This window comes from Serinus canaria, chromosome 2 (genome assembly GCF_022539315.1).
Source record: "Serinus canaria isolate serCan28SL12 chromosome 2, serCan2020, whole genome shotgun sequence".
Lineage (NCBI taxonomy): Eukaryota > Metazoa > Chordata > Aves > Passeriformes > Fringillidae > Serinus > Serinus canaria.
In genome coordinates this window covers 10,770,028-10,796,470 of record NC_066315.1, presented here as the reverse complement: position 1 = coordinate 10,796,470, position 26,443 = coordinate 10,770,028, and the positions used below count along the sequence as shown (strand labels likewise).

General features: G+C 41.6%; 2 protein-coding genes across 5 annotated transcripts; one reads left to right on the top strand and one right to left on the bottom strand.

Annotated features, from left to right (window-relative positions):
* Positions 1–2,583: 2,583 nt before the first annotated feature.
* On the top strand, positions 2,584–8,694 carry IDI1 (isopentenyl-diphosphate delta isomerase 1). Of its 4 annotated transcripts, none has more exons than XM_018909206.3 (5): positions 2,584–2,712; positions 3,682–3,836; positions 4,821–4,913; positions 6,189–6,319; positions 6,881–8,694. In XM_018909206.3, the coding sequence occupies exons 1-5, from the start codon at positions 2,618–2,620 to the stop codon at positions 7,196–7,198; spliced, it is 792 nt and encodes a 263-aa protein (XP_018764751.1). In that variant the 5' UTR covers positions 2,584–2,617; the 3' UTR covers positions 7,199–8,694. The 4 variants fall into 4 exon arrangements, with proteins under 4 accessions (XP_018764751.1, XP_018764750.1, XP_018764754.1 ...); XM_018909205.3 differs by having other exon boundaries at positions 3,679–3,836; XM_018909209.3 differs by lacking the exon at positions 2,584–2,712 and adding an exon at positions 2,719–2,870 and having other exon boundaries at positions 3,679–3,836.
* Positions 8,695–10,073: 1,379 nt separating this feature from the next.
* GTPBP4 (GTP binding protein 4) lies at positions 10,074–21,067 on the bottom strand. The gene is made up of 17 exons (XM_009085816.4): positions 20,952–21,067; positions 20,133–20,303; positions 18,785–18,888; positions 18,521–18,657; positions 17,812–17,912; positions 17,333–17,425; positions 16,637–16,828; positions 16,482–16,547; positions 15,690–15,779; positions 15,177–15,287; positions 14,846–14,923; positions 14,686–14,737; positions 14,004–14,104; positions 12,936–13,133; positions 12,003–12,068; positions 10,806–10,940; positions 10,074–10,301 (listed from the first exon to the last, which is right to left on the bottom strand). Exons 1-17 carry the CDS (start codon positions 20,997–20,999, stop codon positions 10,149–10,151), a joined length of 1,896 nt encoding a protein of 631 aa, XP_009084064.1. The 5' UTR covers positions 21,000–21,067; the 3' UTR covers positions 10,074–10,148.
* Between the last annotated feature and the right edge of the window lie 5,376 nt (positions 21,068–26,443).

Here is a 26,443-nt window from a genome sequence, read left to right as displayed (position 1 = left end):
ATCTGTGTACCTTGTTTTGTTGCTTTAGGAAAATGATAGAAGAAAAAATTACAGTTTGTTTGTTTGTTTTTAATCTGGAACAATGAAACAAGCAAGTGATTCATGTGGTGAAGGATGTTCTCAGTATATCTATGAAGATATACCAGTACATCTCAGTCTCCAGTTACTGTTCTTTTGTGCCAGTGACTCAGCAACAAGTAAACTGTAAAGTAATGAAAAGTAAACTCAATAAAAAGAAATCTGTGTACATTTCTGTCCTTTCTGAGAGTACATATTTATTTTCAACAGTCCTGTGATAACATTACATTTGTAGTTTATTAATGAATAACACGATATTAACCTTAATAGATAATGTTATGTTTTATGTAGTTAAAAGGATATGTAACAGCTAACACATTGTTACAGTCTTCTTTTTTTTTTTTTTTTTTTTTTCACTTTTGATGCTCTGCTGGCTTCAAGTGGCTTTCATTCAAATCAGCCCCAGTCTCCTTTCTTTCAGCAAGCTTTGCACAGGAGAACGCTGTAAGATAACCCACCCCATCCCCCCTCCATTGAAAAATATTAACTGTCCATTTGAACACTTGTGCTGTTAATGATATCTCCCAGGGACAGGCCATCTGTCCTGTTCACCGGAAAAGTCAAGCAAACTAGAGAAGACTGAAATGCTGGAACTTGATCTGAGAGGGAATCAGAGCAAGCCATGCCTCCAAGACATGTTAAATGTCATTTCTAGGCTTTTTATGGCATTCAGGCATAAACCCAAATCTGTGGACGACCAATAAGCCAGCAAAAGTCATGCTGAGAAGGTATTTAGCTATGGTGGTGTGAAGTTTCTAGAGGCTGGTATTGAAGTTAGTTTTTCTAATTTGTTATCTGTGCCTATCTAAACTCCCCTATCTGACCAGTTCATCTTGACATCCTGCCTGTGCTCCATTGCTGCCCAGGACGTTTGTTTGTTGCTTTCTCTGCCCCCAAGAGCTCCCTGAGTCAGGGAATTCCAGAGCTTGACTATGGAGGGGTACGGTATGGAGGGGTTTGACAGCTGGCCTGCAAGCAAAGCTGAGTTAAGAGAAGAAATAACAATTGATGATTTTTGAGTGTATCCATAGCAAAGAAGAAGACAAGGCCATCAGCATAGAAACAGATTAGAAAACATACATGAAAATTTTTTGTAAGCTAGACTACGTGCATAAGTAGATGTGTATACGTGCCTTATTAAATTTCTGTAAAACCTTTGCCAATTATATTAACGTTAATTGCTTTGCACCAATGAATATAAGTAGTTATTGTGATGTAGTTAATGAGTTAAGATCACGCTTTGTTAAGAGTATATAAGCTAGAGAACAGGCAGAATAAAAAACTTTTCTTCTTGAACCCTGATCACGTGTGTATATCACATCCAACCTAACAGTGAGAGCGCAGGAGCTGCCTCCCAGCAGCTGCGGCTGTCAGCGCCGGAGGGAGCCGGTGTTCATTCCCCCGCTCCCGGTGCCACAGGCTGATCTGTGCGGCACACGCCGAACCTCCTTAGCTCGAAGGATGCTACCGCAGATCAAAGACAAGCATCCAGGATGAGATGTGCCAAAAAGCCCCGTTACTCCGCAGTCCCGGCCTTATGGCCGCCGACTGGAGCACTCCCAGAACCGAGCAGAAATTCCATGCTGGAACTGCTGGAACAGCGGCACATTTGTAGGACCCGGGACCTGGGCACAGTCCTTCGGTTTTCATGGGTGGGCGAAAAGACCATAAGCAGCGCTGAATGTTAGAAATATTCAAGTTCAGACATTGGAATGTGTAGGAAAGACATTCTGTGCTGTTCTTGTGAGCTAGCAAAGGCCTCCTGAAGATAAGGGGAAGCCCCATATCTCTCCTGAGGAAGACATCAAAGTTGTCACCATGGAGACAGGATGAAGGAGAGAAAGTTGAGAGATACAGACTCTGGCTGGCTCACAGAGTGACGTGGCTCCCTGATCACCTACTGGGAACTTTGTTTCTCTCTTATAACCAATGGGCAGTGAATGTGTATGTTGGATGGGTGTAAATAGCTTGAAAAAGTATAAAAGCAAGGTTGCTGTAATAAATCTGTCTCTTGCACCTTTCTGATGGAGTCGTGGTACTTTGTGCTGCGTCGTGCTCTATAACGACAGGACTGGGCTGCCAGGGAGGTGGTGGAGTCACAGTCCCTGGAGATGTTTAAGCAAAGACTGGATGCGGTACTCAGTGCCATGGGGTTGGCATGGTACTGTCCGGTCATAGCCTGGACTCGATGACCGCAGAGGCCTTTTACAGCCTCATTGATTCTGTGATTCCCGTCAGAAGCCAAAGGCTTCTCCCTTCTCGGTAGCCCGGCCCGGCCCTGACCCTCTCCGGTGGCGGCTGTGGGCACCACCGCACGCCCCGCCCCCCGCGCCGCCCCACGCCCATTGGCCAGCTCGCCGCTGCTCCCTGTGTCTATTGGCCAGCGCCGCTTCGGGGCTGTGTCGCGATTGGCCGCGCCCTCCTACTCCCCTCCCTGTCACTGCTGGCACCGCCCCCCGCGCCGCAGTGGGGCGATCGGACGATGCGGTGACGTCAGCGCCGGGCGGCGGCGCCATTGGCGGGCGAGCTGTGACGAGCGATGTGGCGCGCGCTGCTGCGGGCCGGGAGCGCGGCCCCTCGGAGCCGCCCCGGCGTGAGGGGAGAGCGGCGGGGGCCGAGCGCACGGACAGCGAGGTGAGCGGGGCACGGGGACAACTGCCGAGGCGGCCCAGGGCGGCCACCCTGCCCTTCAGCCCTGCCGAGTGGCGTCCAGAACTCTGTGTCCGGTTCTGGACTCCTCCGTACCCGAGAGACGTGGGGCTCCCGGAGCGGCTCTGTCGGAAGGCAGCGAAGTTCGTGAAGGGACTGGCGCATCTCTTAGAAGTAAAGGCTGAGGGAGCTGGGTCTGTTCAGCTTTGAGGAGAGCCAGCTGAGAGGAGACGTCGTTAATATCTATAAATATCCGTGGGAGGGTGCCAAGGGAATGGTCCTAATTGCTGAGCAATAAGGCAAGGGGCAGATGCACAGGAATTCGCACCTGAGCGTGAGGAAGAGCTCCTTTCCCGTGTAGGTGCAGTGGAGCAGGAGTCGCTGTGGAGCCCCCTCCCCGGGGATGCTCCAGAGCTGTCTGAATGCAAGCAGTCCTGTGCCGGGATGAGCCGGGAGGTCCCCAGGTGACCCCTGTGGTCCCTTCCGACCTGACCCCTTCAGGGATTCTTTGGGCTGCCGGGAGCCCCGGCAGCAGAGGCTCGGGCAGGGCAGGTGTTGCTTTCCGTGTTCCCGAGCCTTAAAGGCTGTGCACAGGATGCCTGGCGTTATAAAGCAGCTAGAGCTGGTGCACAGCTTGAACTTTGGAACTGGAATTCCTGCCACTGACAGCCCATAACAATGTTAGGCTCCTCGTGGCTGTCCTGCAGCAGCTGCTGAAAGGGCTTCCCGAGAAATAAAAGTGTTTCAAGTACCTGCCAGGTGTTGCTGTGTGGTTCGTGTTGTGGATAAGAAGGTTCAGGAAGCTAAAAGCATATAAACCCTCTCAGAATAAAATTGGTGTGCAATTTACACCATGTCAGAGAAAAAAAGCCATTAGGTTATTTCTCACACTCTGCCCAGAACGTTATGGATGCTGTTTTTAGTGAATGACTCTTCATTGTCTGTCTTCAGTAGTGCTACCGTCAGGATGCCTGAAGTAAACACAGATCACCTGGATGAGCAGCAGGTGCAGCTGCTGGCAGAGATGTGCATCCTTATCGATGAAAATGACAATAAGATTGGAGCAGAGACCAAGAAAAACTGTCACTTGAATGAAAACATTGACAAAGGTACAGCTTGCTTATCTTCTAATTGAACCATTAAGTTGATTAAATATTTTCAGAAGCATAGTCATGATTAAATTAAAGCCTTGATCTCAGGTGAGTGTTGGATCAAACCACAGTAAGTACCTCCTCTTAGGCCCTTCCTTCTCAGCATAAAGTATTTAATGTTTAATTCTGCAGAATGGAGGAACACTCAATTAGCAGCAATTGCAAAGGAGAGAAATGTGTGATTGCACATACAAACTTGACTAATATTTTTAATCACATTTTGAAGATAAAGCAGTATTTTTTCCTATTATGGATACCTAATTCTATGTAGCTTTTTCTAAAGAATGCTGTTTGCTTCTTTGCTGAGTTCTTTTCAAGTAGAAAAGGATTTCATTTTAAAGTAGTTCACCTAGAGTTCTACTTCAAACACTGCAAGTTTAACTGATTTTGGGTTTACTCAAGGTTGGTCAGATTCAACAGTCTCTCATGGTAGTGTGTGACCTCTTTTTATGTACTTAGGGAAAGCATCTTCCTGAAGAGTAAGGAATAACAGACTCAAAAGGTGAAGAAAACAGTAATTATACTGTTTTTAATGGAGCCTATTTTTGTTCTGCTTTTGCAGTTCTTGAAGGGTCTTGAAATTCAGTTTTTTAGGAATTTGAGTCATTTCTTATTGATTGTAAATTTATGGGTGCCAAGTTCTCCTTGGAAGCTTGCCCAAATGTGCACATTCAGAATGGTGAACTGACTGAGTTTAGAAGAACTCTGTTGCATTTCTGTTCTAGGAACTCTTCTTAATTTCATGTTTTGCATAAGCTGACTTAGAAACCTGAATAATAGCACTTGAGTTATTTATCAAATCCCTGGTTTTTAACATATATTAATTTAAAATTTGATTATGTAAAAATGAGGCCATTATAAGCCCTTAACTGTCTTCATATGTTCTTTTGCTCGTCTATTAAATATGTTTTGTTCTTTCCTTGTTTTTTTTTTAATTTTTAGGTTTACTGCACCGAGCTTTCAGCGTTTTCTTATTTAATACAGAAAATAAACTGCTGCTGCAGCAGAGGTCAAATGCAAAAATTACATTTCCAGGTTAGTACTGAAACACTGTATTTATATAAATGTTTTATTTAGATCAATATTTTAAAAAAGTATGTATCAATCCAATCCTGCAGTGTAACTCATTCTGAGGGTTTAGAATTTACTGCTTTGGAGAGAACATACTTCAAATACTTTTGAGAGTTCAAATTACCTTGTGGGTGAAGTAAGATAATGGGAATGCTTGTGTGTTGTTATATATGTTCTTGGGAAATGGTTGTTCCCTGACACATTTGGTCCTGTTCACGCAAGGGCAGAGGGTGTGATGTTTACCCTGTCTGCTGCAAGACATTTATTGGAGTTGAAGAAATGGCTCTGGTGGCTGTGAAGAGTGTCCCATTGCACTGGTAAAAGCTGATGTGCAGCAGAGCCTGGTGCCTGGGAGATCTATGGACCTTTGTCTGTATTAGAAACACTTGTTTAACTCTGCCAGAAGTGAGGCAAAAGTGTGGCCAAACCATGCAGTGCATGACTTTTGAACACTCCTGAACTATTAGTGTGAAATGCAAATAGAGAGGCATAAAAATAAGGAGGGGCTCAAATAGAAACAGCTTTCATGAGGCGTGCTGGAGGGAGCATGGAGTTGTCTGTTGCAGAATTTTCAGTGGAAAACAAAATAAAATGTTTCCAATTTGAGTAAGGAAGACCTTACTTACCTTCTTTTTTCCAAGGGAATCTTTACTTTAGAGCTTGTTTCAACCTTTTGTCTATAAAAGTCAAGCTCAAAAGCATCTAAAATAGAGTTAGAATATCTACAAACCATGTTTGAGCATTTTGACTGGTTAGCAGAGAAGGAAAAAATTAGAAAAAACAGAGTATAGATTGTTTGTCCTTTATACATGGGTAAAAACTTTGTATTTAATTTTACTTACTGCCAGCTGTTCTTGAAACTCTGGGAATATTTTCATTATTCTGTTACGTATGAACTCCCAAAAGTAATTTTAATTAGCATTTGAGAGATAAACAAGGTCTTTATAGACTGGCTCTCTAAGTAGATGTGTTGGGGATAAGAATGCCTGTCCTCATGTGTATCAAACAGTAGCCTGCAAAGTAGTGCTTGGCAGAGGCAAATCCCAGTGCAAAATATGTAAAGGAAAATAAGAGGTGTAAATGTCTTCTCTTTGTGACCCTTGTCTGCAAAACAGAAATGAAGATGGGATGTGATGAATAACTGGCCTTGTCTTTGGGGGATTTTGGTGGTGTGGGTTTTTGGGTTTTTTCCCCACATCTTTATATGTGTCAAAAACTGACTGATCCAAACTTTTGCAGATTGTTTTACCAACACTTGTTGCAGTCACCCTCTAAGCCATCCTCAAGAACTGGAAGAAAATGATGCCATTGGTGTTCGGAGAGCAGCACAGAGACGGCTGAAAGCAGAGCTGGGAATTCCCATGGAGCAGGTAAAGAAGGGAGGGAGAAACAGGAATTCTGGCCAGCATTTGCCAGCTTACAGACTGTGTCTGGCAGACAGAGTCAGCCTCAAACCTATAAATGAACTTATCTTTGGAGATGCAGAGAAGCGAGTGAACTTCCAGAGATCCCTGGAGGGCAGGGTTACACTTGGTCTGTCAGTACATGGTTCTGACCTTGACTTCAGGTGGTTGTCAACTGTTTTCCTTGGGAGATGAGGGGTATGTGCAAGTGTTTGTGTTCACCAGTGCTCAGTGAGTGTGCAGTAAAGTCTGATAAACATTATTTAAAACATGCCATACAGAAGAAATACACTCCCAGTATTACAGAGTGAGTCTGGCTAGAGAAATGCTGTGCAATTCATGCCATCAAACTGCTTGAAATTAATTTCTTTTTCCTAGTAATTTTTTGTGAAAAAGTGCATTGCAGTTGTACACTTGGGAACAAATAATTCCTAAGGAAGAGGATAATAGCTGGTAAATTGTACTGCAATGCCCAGCAGTGCAATTCTCCTGGTCTGGCAGCACTTCTGACTAGTGTTTTGGTTGTAGGTACCTCCAGAAGAAATCTCCTACCTGACTCGAATTCACTACAAGGCCAAGTCTGACGGCATCTGGGGAGAACATGAGATAGACTATATCTTATTTGTGCAGAAGGATGTGACACTGAATCCTGACCCCAACGAGATCCAAAGCTACTGCTATGTGACACAGAAAGAACTGAAACAGCTCCTGGACAAAGCTGCCAGGAATGAAGTTAAGATTACTCCATGGTTCAAGCTGATAGCAGAGACCTTTCTTTTTAAGTGGTGGGATAACTTGAATAACTTGAACAAATTTGTTGAGCATGAAAAAATACACCGAATGTGAATAGCTGGGATAAAAGGTGCTGAAGGCTAGCAGTGATGTGTTGTCTCATTAACACTGATAAATCATGATGTATATGCAGAGAATTGCTCCACATGGAGCATGTTTAATTTATACAGATATTGTCATAGCCAATGTTTTTAATTCTGTCTTTGTCACCTCTTTCCCCTCATCCTTGGTTCTCTTGAGCCTGTTAAGATCTCATGTAAAATGGGTAACAGTAGCATGAAACCCCTGGATTCCTCTTCCTCCAGTGCCTGGTGAAAGATCCTCAGCCTGTGTGTGCCCTGCATACCTGGGAGGGAGCCCAGGCACCTCCTGCCAGCTCAGGCAGGAGGACTGGGGTGTTCCCATTGAACTCAACCACACATTAAATAATGATTACACATGACTGTGGCCTCTGCTGTGATGTTGAGAAGACCAGCTGCCAGAAGAAAAAAGCAATTCAAAGTCATCAGGATTATTTTTAATTGCAGAAAGCAAATCTCTTCAGCTGCTGTACTCTGTAATTAACCAAACCCATAAAAGCTTAAGTAATTGGACTGCCTGTGTGGAGTAAGTTTGACTTTGAAGTGCTGACATATGTCTTAAAGCTTTAGATAATAAACACTGTTTGGGGCTTTTTCCCCCACCAGGATTTTCTGATTAGCTGATGGCTGAATACTGGACATCTCAAATTAAAAAAAAAAAAACCTGTTAATTACAGCAAATGTAAGTGGTACTTGTCAAATGTCAGTTGTCTGTCTTTGGAGACAGGATGTGCACTAAATGGCTCTTCTCCATTTTCAAAAAACAAGGCATCTTGATACAAGGGCTTTTCTTTTCCTGTAATAGTCATTCCCAGACAACTCAAACCCCCTGAACCCCATAATTCTAGACTGACAATTTGTGGGCTTACACTGGGTCTTGATGTCAGTTAATTAGAAATTGTACCAGAGCTAATCCTTTTTGATCTTGCAGTCAATCAATTGCTAGTAACTTAGGAGGCTTTTTCAGTAAGACAAATACTCAAGGGTATTTCAATTTTAATTATAGACTGGGGGGCGGGAGGGTCCTCAAACAAGTGTGATTTCTTCTGTAAGCACACTACTCAAACTAGTTTTTAAGTTCTCCTAGAGCCTGATGAAATAGGATGATTGTCATCCAACTTATCATTAAAAGTAAACATGGTTGTGGTTGTAATGATTCTGTGTCTGGATTTGGGGTAAAATTAACTTTTTCTGTCAAGGTTTCTCTTTCTCATCCCTGTTGTAACTGCAGCACTGAAGCTTCCATGTACCAGCACCTCCAGTGGTTCAAGGTTTTAGAGCCAAGTTTGTTGTGTATTGGCCAGGACTGATGTATTGTTTCAAAGCAAATAATATCAGGTGAGGGAACAGTGATGTGATGTAGCAGCTCTTGAATTTAGTGCAATCAGCCGTGAGACCCAGCTGTAGGCAATGGAGAAGTTCTCAAATACTCTTAAAATCTAACTTTATAATTAAAACACCTTGCCTAAACCCTTGGACTGTTGTTTTCTTTCCAGATGTGAAGCCACATGGAGATTATTCTCTGTTGTTGCCACACTCTAAGCAGCACCCTGCCCATTAAACACCCCTGAAGCAGCATGATGTGGGCAGGGCAGAAGGGCACAGATCTACTGGAAAAAATTTTTTCTAGTTCAGCTTGGAGCAAAAGCTGGCAAAACTGATCCTGAAGTAGAAGCCCTGTGCATACAAAAGCTGAAAGAAAAGTTTTGCTTAACAGTTCCTTAAGGTCCCTCAGTTTTTCTTGACATTAGTCTTCTTTGCAGCATTACAGTATGCTTTAATTCTGAATTTATTTATTGATATTCATTTATTTATATTCTGAATTTATTTATTTATTCAAAGTAGATGAGATAAGCTCTATCAATTCACACATGCTGTGAATTTCATTGTGAATTTCATTCAGCAAAAGCTGACATCTGAAGTTACTGGCTGTATTTTAAAAATTAGTGATTTAAGGGATCGTTCTCCCCCCTTATTTTTTGGGGGGCATGTGTTAATTTTTAACATGGATTTGAAGTGTACTGTTCAAGCAACACATTTATAATGCTTAATTTTACAAACCTCTGTGTAACCATTGACCAACTAGGGACAAAAAGAAATATTTCATATTTAGCAATCTATTTTGCCTTGAGCAGATACAGAATTTTGTCTATCAGGTCCTGAAGAGAAAATGTCTTGCTAAGCCAAGGATGACAGCATGTGCTTGGCACAAAATTTCAGTCTGATCCTCATTCTCTCCATATCTGAAATGTTAATGTTAATCTGAAATGTTCAAGGTTGTAAGGTGTAACCTTCTCTGCCCCTGCTGTTTTAGGTTATTACAGGCAGCAGGTCAGTACTAGAACTGCAGTTTCTGCAGTCACCCTGTAGCTCAGTGAAATGGCAGCATTGCTCCTGTGCTTTGGTGCACAAACACAAACTTTGTGTAGTTCTTAATGCTTTTTTGTTACTTCTCCACCTGTTTCAGCTTCACCAGCAACACAAACTCATCACAAAGGATTACCTGCACACAGCAATCCAAACCATACTGAACCCAGGCATTTTTTATTAATGGTAGTTCAAGAAAGTGTTCACATTTCAGATTTAACCTCATTTTAAATTAGGTCTATATAGAAGTATAAACACTTTACTGATACACGAAAGTCAGGAATAAGGATATGGAAGGAAGTATTTTTAATGTCTGTTTATAAATGGTTTCTGCCAGTAGAATTGGGAAATTTCTCTCATGGTATTTCTTGGAACTGCAACATCAAGATATTGAAATACTGAGCTTGGAACTATCTTAACCACTAACATAAAACACACACTTAAACATCAGGTATTAAAAAAAAAGATGACAGGACTAGAAATTAGTTTTAATAAATTTAATTTTGATTTTAAATTTGATTTTTTGATTAGTTTTTAATTTTGATTCAGAAGACTGCTTATCTTCTCTGTGTTTTGCCAGATTTTCTCTTCCCAGTCAGCAGATGTCTTGGCTTCAAGTTAAATATGTGCCTGTCTGCCTCTCCTTTCCTGCCCAGGCGATTCATTTTCTTTTGAGCTTTCTTTGCCATGATCTTGACCTTCTTCACCATCTATTTAAAAACAAACAAATAAACATGCAAAGTAACTTCCTCAGTAACTCAGGTAACAAGCTTTACCTTTAAAAAAACCCACTGAGCTTGATGGTTTTATCAAGGACATTAACACCAACTCTAGACCAGTATCACTGTGACACTATCAAAGTGGCACTAACCCTCCTTAGCAAAACTTTCCAGTGCACTAACACAGGATCATGCTATCCCTGGAATTCCTCACTTACTAAAGGTGGAACCACAGTTTGCAGAATTCTTCCTTCAGATTTGCATTTAGAGAATAAAAAATTAAAACGTTCGTCCTTGGGCTGTATTATTACATGTTATTTGGAAGAAGGAAGTAGAGAAACAGAGTCCAAATGAAAAGATGATCAAGCTGCAGGGAAACCAAGCACAAACTCTGGACAAACACAGCCAGCCTACTCTGAAGTTTCCCAGGAGCTGCTCTAGGTACAATCATGCTGGTTGAGCTGCCAGGCAGGTGAATAGAGGTAAATAACAAACCTTTTCATCCCGAAGGCCAGACACATCCCGTGGCGTGCGAGAGCAGCTGCGACTGCGCGACACCGACCTGGGCGTTTTGGACTCATCGCGCTTCCGTTTCCTCGTGGTGCTGCGTGACCTCCTCACATAATGGGCCTGAAATTGAAAACATCATCTAACCTTTAAAGCCAGAAACAATCAGCTCATTTCTAATCAGAGTAATAGGAAAACCAGGAAGGGATTGCTGTGATACATCATATTAGTTATTCCATAGTAATGTAAAAACCTTGACAGGTATTGGTTACTGTCTGTCCTACAGGAACATTCAAATTTCAGTGAACATTAGCTTTTTTTCTCCATAATTACTAACTGGCTTTTTTCTTTGGGTGGAGTAGACTCATAACTAATCAATTAAAAGATACAAATTAATGGATAGCAACACTTAAGCAATTTTGCAACAGCAAAACAGCAATGATGAAGCCTACCCTGATTAATGTCCTGTGCATAGGGCATAACCCTGAAGAATTTCAGACATGAAGACTAATCGTGTTATAGCATAAGTATTACATTCCTACATTGCTCCTACATCAACACGGCATGGCAGCTCTGAGAACCATAAATGCTTGCTTCAGATGTGTAATGTTGACAGTTCTTGTTTCCCAACTCCTTGTTTAGCTAAAGAATTAGAGATCTCAAGATCCAGGGAGCTGTAATACTGCTGGAGTTGCTGTACAAAATGCCTTTAAATTTCTGTTTAAAAAAATGTCTCCTGAAGGCCAGTCTCTGATGAAGTACTTTATCTGCCTTACATTTAAAGATGCCAGCTGCCCTCAAAAACTTCAATTACAGCTCCTGGAATTAATGAACTATAAAAAGATAGGCCTGATCTGTTGCTATTACTATTTCTGACATAATAGAGTCTCATCCAACAAAGCAGACTTGAAAATTAAGAAGTATGCTTAGCTAAATCTGTTCTTGAATCCTACACAAATTGCAAGAAAACAGTGCATATACTTGATAAATGTTAAGTTTTTCAGCTTACAACCTGTTTTGATCACGTTACTCAAAAAAATTCCAGTACCAACTGCCTCATCTGCAGTTCCTAATTCACCCTTAACAGACCCCACCTCTCTCTTGTGCCAATATGCATTTCAACTGTGCTCAAAGAAATCTAAGTCACTTTTAGACAAATATTATGTTTAATTAGCAAAAACTTACATCATCTTTATTAGTCATGTCAAGTCCAAGATCAGTCATTTCCTTCTCTAACACCTTCCTCTGGACCTGTAAAAACACAGTTAAGAAAACACACTTCTTTAAAAAAAAAATCCTTCCACCTTACTTTTTGTCTCAATATACCAGCACAAGTCCATTATACTCACTATATATGTCTGGCTATATCACATCCATATACAGATCATTGATGTCCTACCTTCACGTTTCATTTTTTGCAACTTATTTTTTTGCACCCATAAATTCTGATTCACAGGACTCCACTGCCCAACATTTCCTAAAGATCATATAATTAGTTTGCCTTTTTGGGGGGAAGCTGACAAGGAGAGGTAGTTAGGTCCAAAAAATGTTTCCTTTTTTCCCAAAAGGCACACACTCTGGAGAAGGTAAGAGATCTTGAGGGGAACAGCAGCTAGATTCATTCTCTCAAAATGTCAAGCAGTTTATTACTTTGCAGTTGTCCTGGACTGGTCAGAAAAGACTCTGCCATCAGAAAGAGTGATATCTGGCTACCAAAAAGACACATCACCTTTTCCAGAACAAATTTTATGTGATTGTGATTTTAAGAAATTATCTAATTCTTAGCATTATTTGAATTTTAAGCAAACAGGCAATATACAAAGAAAAAATTCAATAAATAAACTGAATCATACTACTAAAAATGTTTTCTGCTATACATATGGAGTTTTACACAAGACTCACTTATGTGACACAAAAAAAAGGGTTACTATCCCTCCTCAGCTCAGCAGTGACCAGAACTCTTGGGAGAAGAGAAGGAGGCAAGCAGTGACAGGGCCAAGTATGAACAAAAGCCAGCAGTTCCACTATCCAACAGTGATATACGCTTTCATGATGTTGTTACATAGCAGCAAGAATTTTTTATAGGACATGTTTTTACAGAACATGTTGTACACTCACCTTTTTAGCTGTTCTAGGCATCCTTGGACCATGAACATCTTTTTCCTTTGACTGCAGGATTTTCAGTTTCTTCTTTTCTCGTATCTTCCTTGCCAATTGTCTTATTTCCATCATTTCTTCATCTTCACTTTCTGGTTCACTGTCATATTCTCCAGCAGCTTCTCTCAGCTCTTCTTCTTTCTCCAATTCTTCCAGTTTCTTAGATTTTGAAGAGGTAAAATGGAGATCAGATCCTTGACTTACAATCCTCAATGTTACATTTGTACATGGTCCTGGGCCATGACAGCACACAGGCCCTTCAAAGAAAGAACTACATTGGCTGATAACCACACTGAGCCACAGCTAATGGAGCTGGTGATACAGGTTACTGTGAGCCCATGGACACACTGCTGTGCAGACTAACTCCACACTCCACATCATCACTTGGCTAAATTTGTGTGGCTGCCCAAAGCTGCCCAGTGAGTGAAAGCAGCTGTTCTGTCCTGTGAGCTGTGCTTGCTGTGCCATTTCTGGAAACACTCTGAAAAACCTTTCTCTTCTGACATTCCAGATGAGTTCAGAACACCAGAAATTCACAGGAACCCAACTGCATAACTGGCAGGCTCCATGGGCTGCACTCACCACTCCTCCTTAACAACCCAGCAGGAAATCCAAACAGTCATTGTTATAAACTACAAATGTTACAAACTGAGCATTCGGTCCATTTCCTCCATAGACATAAATCTGATGAATGAATTTAATATTATTAAAAATACATAAAGTTTGACAGCTACATTCCTGTAGCTGTAGTCAAAGAACAAAGAAATATAACTTCTAGTGCAAACCTCATATTTTAGAATTAAACAGATAAGATCACTATTCTGACAAGGTGAAGCAATTTTCCATTCTTCTGAAATTCTGTCCTTTATCATTCAAAAACTAGTATCTTTTCCCATGACAAGTGTAGACAATGCAAAAAAGAACAGGTTCACATGATACATTGTTTTTAATCTACAAATGGTAAATGACATTAAACAAATAAGAGATAAAGAGGAAAGAAAAGTGTAAAGCAGAAAATGGAAAACTCACTCTCATTATATCAGGATCAATGTAGTCAAGTATATTATGGCCTTCCCATATCTCTGGAATCTTATCATATTTCTCAGATGAATTCATTAAGTCCCAGTATTCTTAAAAATACAACAAAAATTTATAAAGAGGCAAAAATTAATTTCAAAGAATGTTCCATGACAAAAAACAATGCTCAGAACACACATGCACAAAAGAAGTGCCCTATCCCTAAGAATTTGGCAGCACCTCTGCTATATTCACAAATATTTCTGATCTCCCTCCTACTGCCAAAGATTGCTCAGTTATGGCATGACCCACTGTCCCAAGACATGGCAGGAAACAAAAACCCAGCTGAAACACAATACAAGCAGTTCTCTCTCATATTGATACTTTCTTAACAAAGAGAGCATCAGAAATTAACGAAGTACTATAATACAGAACTGAAAGAAAAAATCACTTGAATCATCAGACCAGCTGTTTCAGGTCTGTGACTCCAAAATGGGAAACAACTGAGTAACATCACAAAACAAATCAGTAAAGATCTCCAGTTCTGGAACAGAAGGATAGTATGCAATGAAATAGTGCCACTAGCAATTAGTTGAAAGGAGTCAGGTTTAGGCATTCCCCCTTAAGGCTGAAATAGCCACACTGTACTGTTTAATAATAATAATGGTAATACCAATTCTTATCTAATACTTACTCTGCAGATCCAAAATATAATCATCTCCCATTTCAAGTTCAATATCTCTCTCCTGCAAAGACATACATGGCTTTAGATACCATTTAACTTAGAAGCTATGGACTAACACAACAAATTTAAAATCCAGCTACTGATTTCCTGATTTAGAGATGCCACTTACCAATTTCCTCTTGGGAGTGTCTACTTCCATGCGTTTCTTACGAGCTACTACTCCTTCAGGTATAAAAGGCAGTCGCTCCTGGAATAAATCCACCCCAACAAAAAAAGGAAAAGTTCACATCAATTTTTTTACATGGCTATAAATCACCAGCTGCACTGAAATGTATTTCTGAAGAATACAAAATCCCAAGCTCCCACCAGGAAAGGCACTTACAGATAATAAATTAGAAAACTTCATCATTTGAATCGGTTTGCAGATAACAATGACAGAATTCTTATCCTACTTAAGAAGTACTGGAAAATACATTAAATAGTGTAAACATGCAGCCTACCTTGCTATCTCTTTTGGTTGGCATGGCCAAGTGTAATCTATTCAGTACTTCATTCACTTTGTTTCCTTTCATTTTAGTATCAACACGATGGGCCAACAGTCTGTCACAGGCCTGAAAGGGCACATGGCAAGGTAAGGTGAGGAACAAAGCCTTTTAGACACTGCAAGTGACACTGCAGGCATTCAAGCCCAAGCATGTGGCTTCACATCTTATTCTCTTTTTGTCTTAAACCTCTAACTCTCAAGAAAGCATCAAATTATTCTATATTAAAAGCATCATGGGAAGATGTATATGTAGATATGCATTTTTTAATAGGACTCAGAAAAAAACCCACAATTTAAAAAAAAAAATACTACAACATTATTTTCCATTTTCACCCAAGTTCACTGAGGTGCAACAAGGAAAACATTTTTGAAGTTTATCTCTACAATGCAGTCTAACTGAGATGAAACTCATAAAGTGAAGCAAGATGGTAACTGTTCATTTGGGATGAAACTAAGAGAACGAACCTACCTCTGTTTTAACTTGGATTACACCTTCTTCAGTTAGCGTACTTGTCTCTATTACAGAAAATCCTTCTGCTTCAAAAGCTTCAAATATTTTCTAAAATTGAAAAATTAACCCAAATAATGACATCCTGTGCATTTCTTAATATACCACAATACATAAAGACCAGAAATCATAATCCAGTATCAATACATACAATGCATTACTATTTTATTAGAAAGTGTTTCTAAAAAGATGACAGGAATTTTACAATTATAGTTCTATTTAATCTCTTTCTTATTTTATAAACAAATAACTACTTTTTAAAAGGCCCATAAATAAATGAACCATAAAGGAAAAAGAAAAAAATACTGAGAGAGACACAAATTCTATGTGCTTTAGCCTGTAGGTACAATTGAATTAAGCCTGCAAGACCTTTCATTGCAACTGTTCAGCAAGACCTGAGTCTGGTTCTCACTGTGCCTAACTATCACTGAAAGGATTATTGAGTAAAGCTACTGTCTAACTTCCAATTAAGGCAGTAACTGAAAGTTCTCACACCATCAGAGATTTCTGAAACCATTAAGAACCTGCCTTCTGTTTGCATTTACAAAATTCAAGCAAGGACTACATTACACAGTACTAAAGAAAGATGGGGTCGAGACCTGCAAAACTACCTTCCACTGCACTACTAGAGCAGTTCAATAAAGAAATGATCATGCAAAAGATTTTGCCCAATAAAAATTATAACCATCCACAAAGCACACACAGTATTTTTGTAAAAATCAGAAGACAAAGTGGGGAGAGAAGTATCCTAACCTGGCTCTCTTCAGGAAGTTCTGAAATCCTCTTCACATCACATTTGTTTGAAACGATTATAAGTGGCTGACAAAAAGGCAATAAACAAAAAATCTTAATTCAAGTTACCACGTTATAAACCCCTGGGGTTTGTTAATAATGTGAACAAAACTCACCTTGTTAGCAAACAATGGCTTAATATTTCTGAAGAGCTCCACCTGCTCCTCCAGGCTATGCCCACACTGCTCAGACACATCCATCACGTAGAGCACAGCAGCACGCAGATGTGCCAGGGCAGTGATAGCCTGCATCTCAATGGTGTTCCTGTCCTCCAGGGGGTGATCCAAAATACCAGGAGTGTCTACTACCTAAAATTAACATCAATAAGCCAGGTGTTACTGATCAGCTGTTGCAGAATACGTGTTTGATTGTTCATCTATACTGTCTTTTTTAAGGCAGTGAGCAGTTTTTCCTTTCAGTCACAAATAGAACTGTGAGCTCTGCCAAACTGAGAATGTGAAAATGTAGAAATGGAAGAATGAGGCTTCATAACCAACACTCCAAGTATTGCAGAGAAAGGGAAAATGCTGTCCCTACCCAGCCCAGAATTTGAGAGTGATAAAAAGTGATCTGGCTTTAATCAATAATTCCATTTCCCATCTCCTTTCCAACTGAAAGCAGACCCATGCATGTACATTTTTAGAACAGGTTTTGACTGCTGCTCTCACTTGGCACACTGCACCTTGCACAGCAGCTGTTAGACACAGCATGTCTCATCAAGACACAAAAATGAAGCCCCCATGGCAAAAAGGCAAATCAGGCTATAACCAGCTCACTCTTGCAAGAAACTGCAAAATAGTAACAGTTCTTACCTGCCAACGTAGATACTTATAATCCATATGTCCCACAAAGAGAGACTTCGTGGTAAAGGCATAAGGCTGCACTTCTACATCTGCTCTTGTAACCTTAAAACAAGATTTAGACACACACATTTATTTAAAAATTCCTGAAGTTGAAACCAGTATATTCTAATTATAATGCACTGTCTTTGGTACCGGGTAAAAAATAAAAAGAGCTAAAACCTGGTTATTCTAGCTTCTCTCCAAGTATTTGTCTATCAGAAAATATGCTAATGAGATGCTATTTTGGAAAAGATAAGGATTTTTAAGAGTGAAATCTATCAAAACTTTCCATTTATTCCTCCAGGAATTTCATTCAACCTCTACCCACACATTTGAACTTGCTACTGCTCACATCAGATACTGCCACAACTATATCAAGTTGTTTAGAAGCTATCTTAATTTAATGAAATTGTATCTCCATATTATCTATGGAAAAACCACCCACATACCTTATTTATAAAGCTGGATTTCCCAACATTTGGGTAGCCACACAGCAGAAGAGTTCGTGTATTGGGATCAATGGTTGGCAAACGAGACAAATGCTGTCGCACTGAAATGTGAAAAAGATTTTTAAGTATCTGTAATAATTTAAGTTTTACTGAGATGGAATACCTATACATATGTTGAATTGTTTACCTAAAAATTAGTAACACTTCTGATATATGATCATTTATGAAAGTATGTAATAATTTGCAGACTTCACAAGTATCTACATACAACAAAAATAAAATTTAAGAAATTTTTAAGAAATGAAGACCACAGTCTTACAGCTAGAATAACTTCACTGAATGAAATCAGGCAATGTAACCTGAAAGACTAATAAGTCTGAAGTAAGGAGTGAAGCAATGTCTGCAAAATCTTTAGCAACATTTTTTACATACACATTAGTGAAAAGAATGGTAAGTAAAAGCATGTCTGTGACATTTAAACAAAGAAAAAAGTTTTATCCCTGCTAGTAACACCACAACACTTAATAAATATTCAATGAGAAAACGCTTTTGTTGAGAAATAAGCACTAAGTATTTGGGGATTTTAAAACCGTTGCTGTGCTTCCTGGATCTGTAACCTGTACTAAACACATTCTTCTAACTGCTATGAAACCTAACAAACTTTCTGTCCAATGCAGGTGCCTTTTTTCAGCCCATATGTAACACCAACCTTGCTCCAAATACTCCAGGCTCTGTTTCTGTCTCTTGATGATGGTGCACATGCGCCCCAGGGCCGCCCGCTTGAGCTGCTTGCAGCGGTACAGGGAGTCCCCGTACTTCATCAGCCGCACATAGTCCTTGGCCACGCTGCGGGCACAGGGAAGCACAGGTCAGCCACACTCCCCCAGGCACGGGCAAAAACAGAAATTAATGATCACAGGTCAGCCACAATCCCCCAGGCACGGGCCAAACCAGAGAGATCGACAGCCCTTACTTGTCAATCAGGTTCTTGGCAATATTGATCTGCCCCAAAGCCAGCTTATAGTGGTCTTTGTCATACAGAACATTTATCAGGTCCGCGTAAAAAGGATGAATATCCTAAAACAAAAGCAGAATCTTTTGTTAAGTTAAAAGCACTAAGCTTAAAAAACAGTTAAAAAAGCAGTTAAAATCAGTTTTGTTAAGTTAAAAGCAGAATCTGATGTTAAGTCTCCTATTTTCATACTCTAAGATAACTATTTCTTGCACACAATGTAAGTTCTTTTTTTCTCCACAACAATGGACTGGAGAACAAATGACACTAACACAAATGACACTAAAAGCCAAACAATTTTCATTACTATCTTAAGTAAGAAAAATAATCTGCTTGGTCATTAAATGCATGAATCTTAATTAATCTGAATTTCTTCTGCAAACACATCTTTGACTTATTCATACAGTTTCCAGTTGATCTTTTACTTTCTAAAATACTTTATATTATAACTTTGAAGTCTCTTTTTTCAAATAAAAAACTGCAAGAAGCCAAAAGAAATTGTGTCTAAAAGGAAATTCATATTAATGCAGAAACACAGCAATACTATTAATTCCTTTTCTTTTCTGAGTGATGCATTAAATTCTAGACAAGACTGAACAAAAAGGGTTTTTTAAATGCCCAAATAAATCCTTAACTTTTCAAGGAAGTGGCATCTCTAGTACAAATTTTTTAAGTGGAGTATTTCAGCTAGTTATATATTTACCTGAAGAAATTTCATCATTTGATGTTAAAAAAACCCAAGAAGATATTTCTGGGAATTCTGGACCAACTCTCACTGGATATGAAATTATCAAGAAAAACAATTTAATAGGTGAATAATTTCAGTATGAGCAGAAAACTGCCCATAAAAAAGTCCCACTGGGCACATTGATACTCCTGCAGTTGTTGGAAGTTAATACTGTGATTCTAACCCCTGCCTTTATGGGGCCGAGGACAACATTTATGTTGTCAAATTAACTCCTGAAGATGGAAAGCAATATATTACATTTCTTGGTATTTCCTCGGGAAGATTAAACATAAGCAGAATTTCCATATGCACACACAAAGATGAAATAGGCAGACACACGATACTCAAAACCTCCACATTTTGTCTTAATTTAAAAGCAACTTCTGGCAAACATATCTGATCAGCTAAAAGCTTGTAAAATCCAGCCTTTAATGACCATCCAACAGCACAACTTAGACTTCTGTTCTTCACAAGAACATATTACTTTTGCAGTACAGGTTTTGCCCACTACTCACAGTAAAATCTACTTGAAATCAACCAAATTGTCTACACAGAGAAACCAGCAAATGAGAAAACACTTACATCTAACTTCGGGAAATCTGTTAAAATCTGAGTGAGTCTGTCATGGTAATTTTGTTGAGTAAATTTGACTTTTCGCATATAAAAGTGTCGAATCCGATGGATTTGATAATGTTTATGAATGACAGTTGGGGTCTTTCGCTGAGTCTTTGACAATGTCAAGTCTATGAAGTCCTGCAATCGAGGAAACGAATGATTACACAAAATGTCATGTTCTTGTAAAGGCAATAATTTTATTTTGGAGGAGGAGCACGGTGACGAGTTAAGTACACCCACAGTTGGACACGTATGTTTTAGGGCAGGCAGGAACGAGCAGTTTGCACATTGCCTGTCCAGTTTCTATTGCAATGGACCGCGGGCTGTCCCGGCCCAGCCGCCACAGCCAGCCCGAGCCCTGCCGGATCTCCCCTCACCGTGCTTAATTTAACACCCCTTCCTCCACCTCGCAGAGAACTTCATTTTGAAGTTGCTGCGATGAGTTTCGGTATGAGGCAGGTTTGGAAAACAGGAGGGATTCTTGTGGGAGACACCCCCGCAGGGAGAAACGCGGCCTCAGGATCCCTGCTCAGGATCCTCTCTGACAGGACCCCCCGACACTGTACATGGTACGGGCCGCGGGCGCAGCAGCACCGGCCTGGGCGAGTCCATGGCTCTCGCGGGAGGGGGAGGAGGCGAAGGCCGACACCACGCCGGCACCGCGGAAGGGGCAGGAGGGCAGCGCGGTCCTCGGAAGGCGCCGAGCGGGAGGAACGGGAGGGACGGCCCGGTGCGGAAGGCACTGAGGGCAGGGGCCGGGGCAGGAGCCGGGGAGCGCGGCCGTACCTTGGCAGACGGAACCACCGTGATCTTCTTGAAGTTGTAGAGAGCCATGGCCACCGCCACCGCCGCGCCACGCGCCGGAAAGGGAGCGCGCCCGGCGCTCTCGCGAGAGCTGCACGCGTCCGGCCCGGGCTGGCCGGGAGAGGGAGGGGGAGAGAGGAGCGGGGGTGGGAAAGGGAGGGGGAGAGGGAGGATGGAAGGGGGACAGGCACTTGGGGTTGAGTCTGGGTCTTGCCACAGAAGCACTTGGCCGCGAGCAGGGTTCTGGCCATGGCTACCTGATGTGATGATTCGGGGCAGACATGGTTTGTGCCCCTTAGGGCCGAGGAGGCAAAATACACCCTCAGCCTGTTGAGCGCTGAGTAAAGGCTGATTTCGTGCTAATAATAGAATAAATCTTCTATTATTAGCACGAAGGAGCTAATAATAGAATAAGGATGGCGGAAGGGACCCCGAAAGCTTTTCAGGGGCCAAGGGGCCCACAAGTGGCCTTGTCCCCAGGCTGTCACGGCTGGCAGTCAGTGCTGTGGCCCAGGAGAGGCACCCACCAGATGGATCTCGGAGCAGCTCTGGGTCACCCATGGGATACCTGGAAGAATATGTTGGGATTGTGCAAGAATCACAGAATCTGTTAGGTTTGGAAAACACCTCCGAGGTCACTCAGTCCAAACACCACCATGTCAACTAAATGCCACTTTGCCACATCCTTAAGTCTTTCCTTAAATACTTCCAGGGACAGTGACTCCACCACCTCTCTGGCTAGCCTGTTCCAGTGTCTGATCATCCTTTCTCTGAAGAAATTCTTCCAAATATCCAACCTAAACTTCTCCTGGCACAGACTGAGACTCTGTGCTGTTGTCCTGTCACTGGTTGCCTGGGATAAGAGGCCGAGCCCCCCTGGCTGCAGCCTCCTTTCAGGGAGTTGTAGAGAGCAGTAAGGTCCCCCCTGAGCCTCCTGTTCTCCAGCATAAACACCCCCAGCTCTCAGCTGTTCCTCGTGTAACTTGTGCTGCAGATGCTGCTCCAGCTCCATAGCCCTTCTCTGGACACAATCCAGCATCTGAGTGTCCTCATTGAAGAATGTCATGTCTCAGAGAATGTCTTGAATGACATATGTTAGGAGGAAGAACGAAAGCTGTGAAGACCAAGGGATTAATGTTGATAAGGGCAGGAAAAGTGTAGGGGAATGGAGAGAAAAGGGGATAAAGAGGCTGGTAGCACACCATGGTCAGTACAAATGTCTGATCTTACCCTGCACATCCTATCACTGCAGTCTGCCCTTCTTATTGAACTCCATTCCTGATCTTTTTCCAGATTGAGGGGGCTCTCTGTTCTGTTCCTGTGAAAAGCCAAGTGCCTGCCAGTGCCCCAGGAAAAGAGCTCAATGGTGGCCTTGTTTCTGGGGTGGTAGGAGCTGGAGGGACCGTGGTGCATGCACACTGTGTGTCAGTGTACATGAACATGCACACACACATACTCAACAGGCTGAGAAGCTCAGAGCTGTTCAGAGAAGGTTGTGTGGAAACCTCACAGGAAATTTCCAGAGTCTAAAGGGGGCCTACAGCAAAGCCAGAGAGAGACTCTTTGTCAGTGAGTGACAGGACAAGGATAATGGGTACAAACTGCAAAAAGGAGCCATTTAAGTTATATAGTAGGAAAAAATTCCTCACTGTGAGGGTGATGAGACCCAGAACAGGCTGTCTGGAGAAGCTGTGGCTGCCCCATCCCTGGCAGTGTTCAAGGCTGGGTTGGATGGGGTTCTGAGCAACCTGGTCTAGTGGAAGGTGTCTGTGCCCATGGCAGCGGGTTGGAATGAGATTATCTTTGAGGTCCCTTCCAACCCAAACCACTCTATATGTGTGTGTGAGTGCAACTGGGAGAGCAGGGCCTCCAAGGGGCCAGAATGATCCCAGTGTCTGTGGGAGGTGGACACATGCAAAGGAATATCTCTGTATGTGTGTCTTAGTCTTCCTTTCAGCTGGGTCTGCTGTCATGGGGCTGCAGCAGCCTCATCTCCATCAGGCTGATGAACTCCTAACTCCAAACAAACACACTCTTACTTCCCTCTTTATTGCTTTTCCTTAATTTTTTTTTTTTCATAGTAACTTTTAGTGACTTGTCTCATACTTAATGGTAAATCCTTTCAGATAAAGAAAAAGCATGAGTGAATTCTGGAGCAGTTTATGAATTTGACTGTACCTTGTGCTCTAGGGTTTTTATGTATCTTCAGCAAACAAGAAATCCAGATATCTAAGATACCTGAATGTAGATGTGTCCTGCAGTTTGCATGTCTATTCCTGTTTTCCACTTGACAGTAAGCTGACATGCACATCAGTTTAAATTTTAAATAAAAAATAATTTTAAATAAAAATTACTTTATACTCTTTGGGAGGCAAACTAGATTAAAAATTAGTATTTCCCTTGGCTTCCACACTGGTTTGGGGTTTTTTCTCCTCACACAAAACATGACATTTTTCACTTCAGAGAATTTAGTTATGTGTTAATCTGTGATTGCACATTTTTCTACACTACTAGAAATTTAAATGCATAACTCCTTTTACATTTCCATTATTCAGCTGTGCTCCTGGTTTTTCTGAAATGCTCCAAACAGCTGTCCAGTGCAGTGGAAATTTGTAAGGTATTTGAAAAGTAAGAATTAATTTTATCAGATGGTAGTTAATCCTTTCCAGCAATTACCTTCAGTAATGACTGCATGAGCACTGCTGGATCATAAACATGCTGTTAGAGCCATTCCTGTCTCAGGTCTCACAGGGGACTGCAGCTTCCCCCTTCTGAAGGGACATGCGGCTTCCTAAACATTTTGATAGGACCACTTTGGCCTGCCTTCTTGAAGCATTCTGGAGCAGTAAGATTTGACTTCACACTTTATTATATTGCATTTTGCCTGCAAATACATCATTTTATGGAATAGAAGGAGTTTTCTCTAAATATATCCCCACATTTCCCCAATTTCTGGAAAGATCTTCCACGAGGTGGCCTGGGACACTCAGACTGCCCAGCAGCTGGGACCAGCAGACCCAGCCTTCCCTAGTCCATGGCACTTCAGAAAAGTGCCTTAAGTGCCTTAAAAGTGCCTTAATTTAAGAAAATTCCTTATCCGAGCTGGTTTTCTACACTCACACGTTCTCATTCATATTTATGATAAATTTCAGGCATGTAACACTTATTCTCTATTTTATGTTTAAAACACCTTTCTAGTAGACTATAATTCATATAAATTTGAAATTCAATGACACAAAATTATTCTTGTACATTGTGCAAGGGTGACTAATGGCACCAGCAAGGCTCAGACCATGCTGTGCCAATCTTCCAGGGAGGAACTTGCAGAAACAGGCACAAGAATGGACAAGGCCCAGGGAGCCACCCAAGCATTCCTCTTTAAGAAATGCTTCTGCAGAACACACGCAGGAATTTTTATAATGACTAGATGTGGCATTACAGAGTCACAGGATCAATAAGGTTGGAAAAGATCTCTGAATCCAACCTATGACCCAACATCACCATGTCAACCACACCATGGCACTGAGTGCCACGTCCAGTCTTCTCTTGAACACCTCCAGGGATAGTGACTCCATCACCTCCCTGGACAGCCCATTCCAATGTCTAATCACCCTTTCCATGAAGAAATTCCTCCTAATGTCCACCATAAAACTCAACCAGCACAGCTTATGGCCATGCCCTCTCCTCCTGTTGCTGACTGTCTAAGAGACTGATCTGGCTGCAGCCTCCTCTCAGGCAGTTGTAGAGAGTGAGAAAGTCACCTGAGCCTCTTTTTGTTCAGGCTAAACACCCCCAGCTCCCTCAGCTGTTTCCTCATATGACTTGTGCTCCAGCTCCTTCCCCAGCTTCCTTGCTGTCCTCCTGTTTCCATAGCAGAAAAAAGCTTTTCAGAGGGGTTATGTGATAACCTGGTCTGGCAGCATGTTCCAGATTGCAAGGCAAGATGTATTCTATTACCATCTGTATGGCAGTTGTCTTTTGTCAAGTGGGCAATTTTCCTTATCTCTCTCTCTGAGTGATCACAATCACTCCTCCCAGGGAGGGGACATCTGCTGATAACAAGCTATTGAATGTCACTGCATGGCTGATAAGAACTATGATATCCCATTGTGAGATGTGAGCCCAGAGGGAGGAGCCAAGCATTCCTACCCAGATATAATCTGGAGATTCTGACACACCAGCACGACTTTTCTCCACTGGATTCCCCAGAGGAACAGCAGCTGCTTCTACTTCCATGGATCTGCAGAGGAAGAATACACCCTTTTCTACAGGACCCTCCTGCTCCAACAGAACCACACTTGGCTCTCCAGGAGGACTGCAGCCACTTTTCCAACTGGACTGCTACCAACACCCTGACCAACAGGGTTTCAGGTTGAGTTCTGACTCTGTCAGTGTTGTTCTAGTGCACTGCATTGTTTATTTAATCCTTTTATTTTTTCTTCCCTATTAAAGAACTCTTATTTCCTGCTCCCATATTTTTGCCTGAGAGCCCCTTAATTTAAAATTTATAGCAATTTGGAGGGGTGGGGAGGGTTTACATTCTCCATTTCAGGGGAGGCTCTTGCCTTCCTTAGCAGACTCCTGTCTTTCCAAACCAAGACACACCAATATGCAGCCCACCTCAACTTTTGATTTCAGCAGCTTAAAAGTTAACAGGGTAGTCAGAAAATGGTATTTCTGGAAGCAATTTTGCTTCAGTTTAATTTCTTGGTTTTGAAAATCCCCTCCATGTTAGTAGCCAAGTTGGAGAAACATATCCAGTCCCACTCTGGTCCTCACAATGAAAAGGCATGGCCCCAAACAGACCTGGCAGCTTCCCTAACCTTTTGCTCTATAAATTGGATGCAAGAGGTCAGGGCCAAGGGACACTGGTAGATGCCAGGTACAAAAAGCTACTGTTTCTTCTCTAGCAACTCCTTCAGTCTTCATCAGAGAACATTGATCTCTGAACTACCAGCCCAGAAGTATCACATTAAATACAGAAAATAAAGCTATAAACAAGCAATAGTGCTTACACTTATCTGCAGTATCTGAAATATCAAGAGCTCAATTTTATTTTGAAACGGTGCCATTTCATATCAGCACACAAAAGGCACATCACACACAAAGGGAAAGTTCCAAAATTGAATTATTAAGTATCAGGCTCTCTTACTAAATTATCATTACAAAGGGCATGCATGGTGATGGATCAAAGAGCTTTGGAGAGTGACAATACTGTCCCAGAAGAGTAATGCCATCTAATGCATCTCGGGAAGATGGCTGGGGCATACTCAGGAGTACACTCAGGAGTACAATGTTAATAGCTGTAGTTACTGTGTAATCCTGGAAAAACTTTGGAGTTCTTTAAGGAAGTCTTCAGTAAAGACACAGAATGTTTTGTCTTTCCCAGCTACTCCTCTTTGTGGTTGTTGGGGGAGGAGACAGCTTTACCAAAATGGAGATGGGGGAGTATGTCCTTTTGTTCCACGATCTGC